The 12342-nt window shown below is 41.8% G+C and overlaps 1 protein-coding gene across 1 annotated transcript in view; it reads right to left on the bottom strand.

Moving 5' to 3' along the window:
* Positions 1-350: 350 nt before the first annotated feature.
* ITPK1 (inositol-tetrakisphosphate 1-kinase) overlaps positions 351-12342 on the bottom strand; it is a 225391-nt gene continuing 213399 nt past the window's right edge. The window contains exons 8-10 of the mRNA XM_006032798.3: positions 11028-11095; positions 10152-10314; positions 351-787 (exon numbers count right to left, since the gene is read on the bottom strand). Of these exons, the coding sequence (XP_006032860.1) occupies positions 465-787; positions 10152-10314; positions 11028-11095 (554 nt within the window). The 3' untranslated portion in view covers positions 351-464. The remainder of the gene's footprint in view (positions 788-10151; positions 10315-11027; positions 11096-12342) is intronic.

Genomic DNA, 12342 nt, shown 5'->3' with positions numbered 1-12342 from the left:
TTTTTTTTTTTTTTTTTTTTTTTTTTTTTTTTTTTTTTTTTTTTTTTTTTTTTTTTTTTTTTTTTTTTTTTTTTTTTTTTTTTTTTTTTTTTTTTTTTTTTTTTTTTTTTTTTTTTTTTTTTTTTTTTTTTTTTTTTTTTTTTTTTTTTTTTTTTTTTTTTTTTTTTTTTTTTTTTTTTTTTTTTTTTTTTTTTTTTTTTTTTTTTTTTTTTTTTTTTTTTTTTTTTTTTTTTTTTTTTTTTTTTTTTTTTTTTTTTTTTTTTTTTTTTTTTTTTTTTTTTTTTTTTTTTTTTTTTTTTTTTTTTTTTTTTTTTTTTTTTTTTTTTTTTTTTTTTTTTTTTTTTTTTTTTTTTTTTTTTTTTTTTTTTTTTTTTTTTTAGTAATTGTGTTGTTACAGCCTGCTCTGGTTCTGGGATCATTATGTGAATCCCTGTGCCTTTTCCTCAGTCCATGGCATCAGCTGGTTATTGAGAGGAAGCTTTTGTTGCCAAAGTGGCAACGCAGTGCTGCTGAAAGCTCGGTGAGACTGCAGAGTTGCAGCCTAGTCTCTGGTGCTGCAGCTTTACCGCGCTGTTGGTCTCGCTCTCAACAATCCAGGAGGACTCTTTTCCCACCACGCTTCGGCAGCCTGTGCTAGCACAGCATGTCCGCTCCCCCATAAGGCCGCTGGTCTGCTCAGCCAGGAGTTTGCTGTGGTTCACCTGGGTCACCTCTGGGGCCTGGCCCTGCAGGACAGCAGCTATGTGGTTCAGGAGGTCTGTGAAGAATTCTGAAACGCCCTCATAACCTGAGAAGGAAAGAGAAGCAAGTGAGTCACCTGCAACAGGTCGTCCCCCACAAATATCCCTCCTCCTTGTATGCCCCCAGTTATAAGTGGCCCTTACACTCTGCAGTACAATTCTGTGCACACAACTGACTGCAGGTGCAAACACTGGCCATGAACAGATGTTCATTTCTACTAGTGGAAATTTCTGAGAGATTTCCACCAGTAGAAATCTTTGCAGGAGACTGAGGATACAGATCTTCAGAGGCAGCCGCCCTCTCTCCCCTGCTCTCCCTGCCTTCCTCAGACTGGAGCAATCCAGTCCACCAGTGCCTGCTCCATTCCTCCCAATCCCCAAGGGCAGTGGTGCAGCAGGGAAAGACTCCCCATGTTTTCCCCAGACGAGGGGTCTAGGGAGCAGGCGGCTCCCAGCCTCTTCCCAAAGCAAGCACTACCTGGATGGAGGAAGGGGCCGGGAGTTTGGCTTTGCTGTTCCCCTTCCAGTCCCAGACTAATCCATGACAGAGAAAGCAATAGGGCAAAGCTTCCCATTTGAATACAAATGAAAAACACCACAAGTAAAATAAATAAATAAATAAATAAATAAATAAAATGCTAGGATTGGATTCTAAAGAGAGGTTATTTTTTTGTCATTGTATGGCATATTTATAACCCGAATGTGAGAAAGAATTAATTGTCATTTATACTGCTAAATTGGTTTTGGTTTTCGAAACTACAGCAGATTAGACAGCTTTCACAACTCAGGTTTTCTTTACAACTTGAAACGCATAAAAAAAATAGAATCAACCAAATTCAAAATGCCAGCTCCCCGGGCATCCGTGAGCAGCATTAATCAGCTGGGCATCACCCATCACCCAGCTAGGATGGTTAGTAGAGCAGGAGTCAAGGAATCCCCACTTCTGTTACACAGCTTCTGTTAACATCTCTTGCTTATGTAACCTCTGCCACCACCAGGGAATTCGTTTTTAAATCTACTCAATGCACTTCAAACACTCTGGGAATAAGCCATTTCCATAGCAACAGCTTTAACGTGCAGAGGGAAGATCCACAGTGGCCTGGGGTGTTCTGGGCATGCTCAGTTAAAACAAAATAAGCCCTATGCAGAGGGCACACAGGAAATTCGTAAGGAAGTCATTCTTAATATCTATGGGGCTAGGACAGAAACACTTATTAAGTCCTGAGAAGTGAGAGGTATTAGAATATAGGAAACTGTACACTTCTGAACCAGCACTTCGCAGCATCTCTCTGGGGATGCTGCAGTCATTCAGAACCGGAGTACACATGGTAAATAAAGGAAGGAGTCAGGAAGAGAGGAGGTAAACTTCAGCCTGACTCAATGCAAGGACTGAATGGACACAAAAGAACTCTATAAAGAACCACAGTCATGCTGCTGGCTGCTAATAACTAACAGTGTTGCCACAGCATCTTCAAAGGAAAATTCAAAGCAATGACTGCACATTCAGGAAATCAGGTGCAAGCATGAATTAGGTTTTGTCTGAAGAAATTACAGGAAACAGGGATGGGGGTTAAGTTACAGAGGGACAGTGGCAGGACATTCTTTCCACAAGCTATGATCACAGAAAATTAGGGTTGGAGGGACCTCAGATCATCTAGTCAGGAGATCATCTAGTCCAACCCCCTGCTCAAAACAACTAGATCTAAGGGCTTGGACTAGTTCATCTATTCCAAACCCCTGCTCATCCCCAACTAGATCAATCCAGCCAAGGCCTTTTCTAGCCTGGTCTTAAAAATCTCCAAGGATGGAGATTCCACAACCTCTCTGGGTAATCTGTTCCAGTGCTCTCCTACCTTCCTTGTGAAAAAGTGTTTCCTAATATCCAACCTAAACTTCCCTTGCTGCAACTTGAAACTATTGCTCCTGTTCCGTCATCTGCCAGATGACAACAGTCCAGCTCCATCCTCTTTGGACACACCCTTCAGGTAGTTGAAGGCTGCTATTAAATCCCACCTCAGTCTTCTCTTCTCTAGACTAAATAAGCTCAGTTCCCTCAGCCTCCCCTCATTAAGTCATGTGCCCCAGCCCCTTAACCATTTTCACTGCCCTCCACCTGACTCTCTCCAATTTCTCCACATCCCTTCTGTAGTGGGGGCCCCATAACTGGACACACTACTCCAGATGTGGCCTCACCCATGCTGAATGGAAGGAAATAATCACTTCCCTTGATCTGCTGGCAACACTCCTACCAGTGCAGCCCAGTATGCCATTAGCCTTCTTGGCAATAAGGGCACACTGCTGGCTCATATTCATCTTATTGTCCACTGTAACCCCCAGGTCCTTTTCTGCAGAGGTGCTGCCCAGCCAATCAGTTCCCAACCTGTACTGGTACATGGGATTTTTCTGTCTTAAATGTAGGACTTTGTACTTGTCCTTGCTGAACCTCATGAGATTTATTTTGGTCCAATCCTCCAATTTGTCTAAATCTCTCCGAATCCTATCCCTACCCTCCAGCATATCTACTATTTCCCGCCTCCCCACAGCTTGGTATCATCTGCACACTTGCTGAGGGTGCACTCTATGCCATCTTCCAGGTTATTGATGAAGATACTGAATGAAACTAGCCCCAGGACCTACCCATGGGGCACTCTACTTGATACTGGCTGCCTACTAGATATTGAGCCATTGATTATTACTCTGAGCCCAAAGAGTATCTATCTGCCTTATAGTTCATTTATCCAACCCGTACTTCCTTAGCTTGCCTGCAACATTGTTGTGGGAGATTGTATTAAAAGCTTTCATAAAGTCAAAGCATACCACATCCACTGGTCTCCCCACATCCGCAAAGCCAGTCATCTCATCATAGAAGGCAATTAGGTTGGTCAGGCATGACTTGTCCCTGGGGAAACCATGCTGACTGTTCCTAATCACCTTCTGCTCCTCCTCCAAGTGCTTAGAAATAGATTCCTTGAGGATCTGCTCCATGATTTTTCCAGCAGCTGAGGTAAGGTTGACCAATCTGTAGTTCCCTGGGTCCTCCTTTTCCCCCTTTCTTAAACATGGACACTATATTTGCTTTTTTCCAATCATCTGGGACCTCTCCCAATAACCATGACTTTTCAAAGATAACGGCCAGTGGCTCTGCAATCGCAGTGGCCCCCTCCCTCAGCACCTTTGGGTGCAAACTGCTGAGCCCCATACACTTGTATATGTCAAGCCTTTCTAAATAATCCCTAACCTGTTCTTTTCCACAGTTGACTGCTCACCTCCTCCCCAAACTGTGCTACCCAGTGCAGTAGTTTGGGAGCCGACTTTGCCCATGAAGACTGAGGTGAAAAAAGCATTGAGCACTTCAGCCTTTTCTTCATCCTGTCACTAGGCTGCCTCCCCCATACAGAAAGGGACCCACATTTGCCCTGATCCTCCTGCTATGGAGATACTTGTAAAAACCCTTCTTGTTACCCTTCACATTCCTTGCTAGCTGCAACTCCAGTTGTGCTTTGGCCTTCCTGCCTTCGTCCCTGCATGCCCAAACAATACTCTCATACTCCTCCCTAGTTCTCCATCCAAGTTTCCATTTATTATAAGCTTTTTTTTTTTTTTTTTTAAAGCTTACTGAAGAGTTCCCTGCTAAGCCAAGCTGGTCTTCTGCCATACTTGCTAGTCTTCCTTCACATGGCTTGTTCCTTCACCCTCATTAAGGTTTCTTTTTTGTTTTGGTTTGGTTTGGGTTTTTTTGTTTGTTTGTTTGTTTTTGAAGTACAGCCAGCTCTCCTGGACTCCTCTCCCCTTCTGACTGGCTTCCTAGAGGATCCTTAGTTGGCTCTTAGTTGGCCACTCCAGCATTTGCACCAGGAAGTTGTCCCCATACTCTCTAAAAACTTTCTGGATTTCCTGTACACTGCTGTATTGCCATCCCAGCAGATGTCAGGGTGATTGAAGTCCCCCATGAGAACCAGGGCCTATGATCAGGAAACTTCTACTAGCTGTTTGAAGAAAGCCTCATCCACTACTTCCTCCTGGTCTGGTGGTCTATAGCAGACTCCCACCATAACATCATTCTTGTTGCTCTCCACTCTGATCCTAACCCAGAGACTTTCAAGTGATGAACAGATTCTGTGGATTTGGCTTAGATCTCTAAGTGGGTACCACTTCCATGGGGTCCAGTGGAATCAGTGCAGTAGCTCCTTGAAATCTCAAGTAGCTCCTTGAAATTTCAAGTAGCTTACTTGAAATCTGGATGCTGGATTCACGAGAAAAATGTGTAATGACATGAACCTGGAAGGACTGCAAAAACCTGGAAAGACAGAAGCGCAATTCTAAAGGATTCTGAGAACTGGAAAGCTGGGCTAGAGCCAACAGGGTTCAGTTTGTCAGTTCATTTGTCAGTTCAATGCTGACAAATGCAAGGTGCTGCACCTTGGGTAGAATAAATCAAAACACAAGAACAACATGGGTGATAACTGACTGGATGGCAGCACTATGGAAAACGATGTAGGAGTATTGGTCGATCACAGTCTCAATGCAAATCTGCACTGTAATGCAGCTGTAAAAAAAGCGAATGCAATTTTGGGCTGCATCAATATGTGCAACAGGTGCAAGACATGGCTGGTAATATCATCTATTTACTCAGAACAGGTTAGGCCTCAACTAGAATACTGTGTGTAGTTTTGGGCTCTTTAAGCAGATGGAGATAAAAGGGATGTGATAAAAATGATAAAGGGCTTGGAAGGCAAACTATGAGAGAAGTGGCATTTTGAGCTTGTGGAAAAGGGCTGCTTAGAGATGTTAAACTGGCCTCCACCTCCTTCCCCAATACAACACGTTTTACCAGAAGCAGCAGCGCATTATTTTGACCCAGCTCTGCAGCATCTGTACAGATTGGGTGATTCAACGGGGTCTTCTGGAGCTTTTAGCTAAAGCTGATTTAAATTAGCTATTACATAAAAGTGCCAAAAAGCCCCACCAAAGCACCTGATCTATACAGAAGCTGCAGAGCTGGGTTCAACTAAGATGCTGCTTCTTCTGGGTATGTATGGGGCTTGGCACAGGAATATGCAGAGTTGAAAATAAAGTGCTGGTTTACTTATTTTAACATCTGCAAGCAGTCAAGGTGATTGAGAAGGGATATGATAGGACTTCAGATATTTAAAGACTGCTACCACAAAGACTACAGAGGACACCTTTTACCTATCTCAGCAAAGAGTAGGATACATAGCAATGGCTTAATATTGCAGCGAAGCAGGTTTAGACTGGATACCTGGAAAGAACTTTTTCACTGTTAGAACAGTGAGACAGTGGAATAGACTGCCTAGGAAAGTTGTGGAATCTCCTTCATAATTTGGAGATGTCCAGGAAGAGGTTGGAGAAGCATTGTTTAGGGATGATATAGGAGTAGCAATGCCTACAAAGAACAACAGTTAGAAATCCAGGAGTCCCACAGAATGGGAGATCACAAAAAGAGCTCGATAGCCCAGAGGAGATAGATATTGTAGAGGACAATGCTCAAAGCAGGGGAACAAAGCAGAGCTTTACAACCAGCTTAGTTACAGATGAAGATTAAAAAGCCCGGGATAAGTTTATAAAAGAGAAAAGGGCTACAGAAAGGAGGTACGACAAGTAGAATTATTTGCTGTCTCCAAGTTGGTGAAAAGGAATGAAGGGTGTTTTTCGTGTCTTTGGGCTACATGCCTTGTAGCTGTGTGACAAGGTTGTTTCTATAGTTTTAGGAACTGGTTAGATAAGGTATGAGATGGTTTGGATAGGGATGTTCCTGCTTTGAGCAGGAACCTGGATTAGATGACTTCCTGAGGTCCCTTCCAATCCTACTTTCTAATTCTATGAGATCTGAATTTGGTATTACAGAGGTAAGAAGTGAAAATACTGCATGTGAACAGTATCAGCTTCATGAGCACAGACAGGTAGGACAACCACACAGTTTGAGATGCATCTGAATCAAACCATCACAAAAATGTCCTGCTTTACCTTTGGGGGTGTTGCGATGCAGGTCAAGACCTATATTTAGCAAGTGGAGATCACCTTCACACAGGTTTTGGAACAAATCAGTAAATTTTAAACTAACATTGCAAATATTATAAGTTTGGTTGTTAAAAGAGTGCCCTTCATTTGCAGACAGCCAATGATGAAACCCATTTTTGCGCACCGTCATCTTCTCAACACCTGGGAGAAGACGGTCACCCTCCTCTGCTGGTGACACCAAGTTAACACTTTCATATCATAACATACATCCAGATTTCCTACACTCAAACTCCACCGAAAACGCATGGAGTCTCTAACTCTGACACTGCAGACAACAGAACACAGAAACCACACCCAAATTTATGCATGAACAACAGTAACCAGGTACAGACATGATGAAACAGTATATATGTAACCTTTTTCACTCTATCATCTTCTCAAGTCAGATCACCTCAACCTGACAGAATGCATTCTAATGTCTACCTGCCTAGCATTAAATATTTCATTGTGTTACTACATCCAAATATACAGTCCAGGCAGTTTTCAGTCATGTAGGACAGACAGCAGGTGTCTTTGACATTTATCTTATAAAGATTGTTGAAAAAACGTTGTTACGATACACAGCAGATGACAGATGATGCACTTCTACACATACTTCCACTACAAACTGGCAATGGTAAATCAGACCCAAGATCACAGCAACAGCTCGGGAAAGGGGTAGGTTCATGAGCTTTGCAATCTGATTATGGCAGCAGCAGAGTAAATTGGATTTGGGAGCAGATGGAACAAGGTTTGGGCCAGCCTGTCTTCATCTCAGTAGCTGGGACTATCTGAAGTAGGGTGTGAGCCCATTTTACAGGCATGTCCCACACCTCCATCTGGCAGCTCAACTTCTGGCTTCACAAGCTAGGATGACACGAGCAAAGAAGAGAGCCCTCTGAAAGTTCATCTTGCTGAGGAAAGGAGTGGATGTGGGAAGATTAGGTCCACTGTGATGTAGATTGTCAGAAATGCCCTTAAGGGGTCAGTTTCTCTTCAGAAAGCTGTTGTGCCATCTTTTCTCATGTAACCAATTTTTGGAACTGACTGTACAGGACTATGCTTTTAAAAAGGTCCTGTCCCACATTCAAATTAAAACTGACGAGAAGCCAGCTATAGAGATAGTGCTTGAAAATGTGTAACTTTGTAGCTCGTTGGCTCTTTTTAATAGCTAGATAGTAATTTTTATGGTGGAATAATTACTTTGCACATGTGGCCAATCTAAATTTGTCTGCATTTAACCAGTTAATTGCATAAGATATGTAATGTGTGGCAGGGGCCTAAGAGATGGCAATCCCAGGGAAATGCAGCAGTTGGGCTTGGTTGTGGGACATGCAGTTTGAGGCGTGAATGAGCAGCACTGAATTTTTCTTGGTTGGAAAATAAATACGCAAATGTACAAACCCACTGGGTAGCTGCCCCTCCCTAATCTATTTGGTAACAAATTTAAGGATTGGTAACCATAAACTTACATAAACAGAGCTTCTCTATGCGTTCAAACATTTTGAAAGGACAAGAAATTTTCTTGCTTCAGTGTCCAAAATATCTATCTATTTACAGAGAACAAACTATTGATCCAATGCCTCTTAAAAGCACAAGATATCATGCAGCTCAAAATGCCTGACTCAGAAGGAATTTCTGATGTCTAGTGAAAAGCTGCAGCTTTGGGCGGGAAGCTCTACAACAGAACAGCATTGGTATGCAGGTGCCTCTCCATGAGCTTCTGCAACAGGGATGGTAAAAATCTCTCCTTGAATACTGAAATTTGCTGCAGCTTTCACCCAATGCAGGAGTCACTGTTTTGGGGAAAAGGGAGGTTGAAGTTTAGTTTGTTAAAAACATTAAAGCCCTCGGCCATTGTTTGTGCTGTGTTTTTTGGCAGTAGGAATGTAGATAAGATTGGAATAGGACTTTCTGGATTATAAAGTCCAGTTCCTTGCCACTAAAGGGAGGTATGCAAAATAAATCCACTCAAAATGTATCAACCCCTATCTTAAAATGAATTAGGTGGTTTGTCCCCCTTTATTCTATTGGAAGACTATTTGCAATTCTTTTGTCATTTGTTTGTGGGTCATACCAGCACAGTGGAGGCATCCCCACCACAAATGAAGGGAAGATTCATACTGCAAAATGGCTTGAAGAACTCAGAGCACCACGGAGGTGGTGGGCAACAGATAGTATTTTAAAAGAAAGCTCTGAATCTAGGAAAATGGATGACTATGTAGATAAAATGGGATGGACCAGCATCTAGTAATGACATCCATCATATTAAAAGGAGCTGGTTTTCATTTGGCTTCCTTGGTTATAATACTTAGGAAGGTGAAAAACCAGAAGTGAGAGATTAAGAAGGGAGACAATTTGGGACAGAATTTCTGCCTCAAAAAACAACCCCCCCCCAAAACCTCACACCATCAAAAAGTTGGAAGAAGAAGAAAGCACACCAGATTAACAACTCTGCACACGTTTGTACAAGGGAATCCTACAGTTTCAGTAGTGAGATAAAAATATCACGTGAAAACCATGTACAAGGCAACTACTCCCAGCGCCTAGCAGATGCATTTTTTTTTTGCTGTTAAGCTAATGAACATGGAACTGAGACAGCACATTATTATTCACCTTTGTGCTGATTCACACATTCCATATGCGAAGAACTTGTTAGCACAGGATATGGTTTCAAAAGTGACTGAACAAGGCAAGGGAAACAATATTGATTTTGACTTGGTCTATAAATATTGTTATCCTTCAGGGTCAAACCATAGCAACTTGTCAGGTTTCTGAATGAGATGGAATGATCTTCCGATCTGCTAAGACATCTCCTGTGTTCTGAGGATCCCAGCACCTCTCTTACATCCATTACTCCCCAGTTACTGCTGTAATAATTTATCTGTGAAAAGTGTTTCATTTTATTAACTCAGATTTTGAAAGGTACATGGCTGGCTGTGCCTACTCTTCAATGTCATTGTGTCATGGTGCCCAACAAAAGCTGGATAAACCTGCTTGCAGTTGTCCTCACCTTCCACACCATGAGGCAGACAGACCAGTGGCCTTCCATGAGACTTAAAATTAAGTACTTCATTTAGGGATCCACTGGGGGGGTGAGGGTCCTACCTCTGTATAATAGAGGGTGGAAGGTATGGCATAAAGTTGACTAGCCATCCACACTATGGTTATCTTTGTCCTAAACCTCTAGTTATGGCATGTGCTACTGAAGTACTAGATTAGAGATCCATCACCCCAATGAATAGCACCCTGCAATCAGAAAATCTGCTCCATTTTTTATTCTAAGAGGCAGCAATCCAACTGACTTCCATTCACCAGTAATATAAATTCCACTTTAAAAATACAGGGATTGGCATCCATACAGCACAGTGCAAAGTGAAAGAACTTTCTTACCTGGGAATGCATTGATATCAATGACTGCATGCTGCCCAGTCTGATTGTTAATGATGATGTCAATTCCAAATAGGGAAACTCCCAGAGCCTGTCTCAGTGCCTTGGAGATCTCCCGGATGACATCATCGTTTGGCCGCTCAAACACACCTTCGATTTTATCAAGCTACAACATAAAAATAAAAAAATCCTGGGTGCTTGGAACTCAGCTCTCTCTTCACCGCAAATGTCAATCTAAAGAGTCGCTCGATCACTGCAGGAGAATCACTTCCATGAATTAAAAAAAAAGAGAACCCACAACAGCTTCTTTTGCCATTTAGCATTTTATGCAAATTAAAAGTTGGGCTTCTCCACTGTACCTCATTCACTTCTTGTTATACTGATTTCACGCTTGTGAAACTCCATGAAAAATCAAGAGACACAGAACCCCAATAAAAGCAAATGAAGAATCAGGTCCAGTATTTTAATTATTAAATGCATATATTTCAAAACAAAAAGAACACTGCAACCTTTACTTTTGCACTGAAGATTATTTTGGATTTCACCAAACGAATGGTGCCATAATCTAGAATTTAATCTGTCTCAACAGACTGATAAAAGTTAATTAACAGAAAGGGGTTTTCTGCAGAAGATTCAAACTGTACTTAGCCTTCTGGAGTTGCTTCAAGGCAGAAGCTGCCTTTTGTATGGGTTTTCAAGTTTGTTATTAATCTACAACAAGTTATTGATGTAGATTTGGATAATTTGTAAATGGGAAATTAACTACTCCTTGGGGGCTGACCAGATACAATTTACAATTAAGATTCACTATTCATTACTGCTTTAATTAAAGGAGAGAGAGAGAGAGATTAGTTTTTATCAATGTTATAAAATACTTACTGCTGTTAAGACTGAGGAAGATTCTGGCTTTGACACATTGTGGCTGTTGAAAAATATTGATTCTCTATCTGAAATTAAAAAGAAAAGTAATAAATGAATATAGACTTGGAATTTCTTTTGATTTATAAAGGATTAGGTTGCATACAACACTAGGTGGCAGTACAGCCCAGGGAATCTAATCTAGATTAATAGTTAATGACATTCGGGAGCCAGTCCCCCCCGAAAAAATGGTATTTTCCAGTCTTCCATCACTTAGTTACCTGTCAGCTGTAGAAAAATACAGCCAGAGACCGATACAGTTTTAAGATCTTAGGACACACACAAGATATACAAACGCATGAGTATATTATATATGGATGGTTGTGTTTCCCTGTAATAAAATAAATTCTATTAATTAGAAACCATTTTTCCTAAATTAATGAAACTGTTCCTAGGCAATTTTTAGGAATTAAAATGACCATTCAACTGGAAACATTCAAGATCTTGTTTACATGACTAATGGGGAAGGTCATTGTTATGGCTGCCATCAGATTCAACTAAGAGAGTGCAGGGAGCTTTCAAATTAAAATATCCTGATCCCAAAGGACAGGTTCCCCAAAGGGGTGACCCCAAATGGCAGGATCACCTCAGTGAAGAGGCAGACAGAGGATACTGCTAAAAGGCTAGGAATATTTTTAAATCTGCTGTCACCACAGGAGCCTTACTGCAGAGGCTGCTCCAGGACCTGCATCCTGCTCACCCTCCATCTATGCCACCTCCTTTGCCCATTGCATCCCCTTTCAGGCTTTCCGGCAGGGCATATGTTCTGAAAGCTTTCCATCCAGATCACTTGGGGCTGAGCTTCCACCACCAGGGTGCTCTACCAGCACACAGATCCAGGAGTGAATCTGGGCCAATGTCAAAACAAACGTAGCATGGACTATGCAGGAGCCATTACTCTCTTAATGGGTCAGTCAAAGAGGGTGTTACTCCTGAGCTGTTCTAGTCAGCAGACAGAACCACGGAAAGTCCTAGCTGATTGCTTATAGTAAAGATGCAGAAGACATGGGACACAAAATCAATCTGTGACTTCTGATAACATGTGGAAGAACAATGGTGGAGACCTACAGCAGGTGGCAATGCCAGCTTTTAGATATTCATGGCCTAATTTTCAGTGATGCTCACAGCCCAGAGCTCCTGCAGAGCAGCAGATCCGAAGATCAAGCTACCAGTGCTTAGCTGTTTGTAATCACTAAATCACACATGTTCCTGATGCATATGGACAGGTTAGAGATGGACAAGGGAAACTTGATGGGGAAAGGGAGAAGGGGCAGTG

Source organism: Alligator sinensis, unplaced genomic scaffold (genome assembly GCF_000455745.1).
Source record: "Alligator sinensis unplaced genomic scaffold, ASM45574v1 scaffold645_1, whole genome shotgun sequence".
Taxonomy (NCBI): domain Eukaryota; kingdom Metazoa; phylum Chordata; order Crocodylia; family Alligatoridae; genus Alligator; species Alligator sinensis.
The sequence above is the reverse complement of the archived record's forward strand: the minus strand, read 5'-3'. Positions and strand labels throughout refer to the sequence as shown.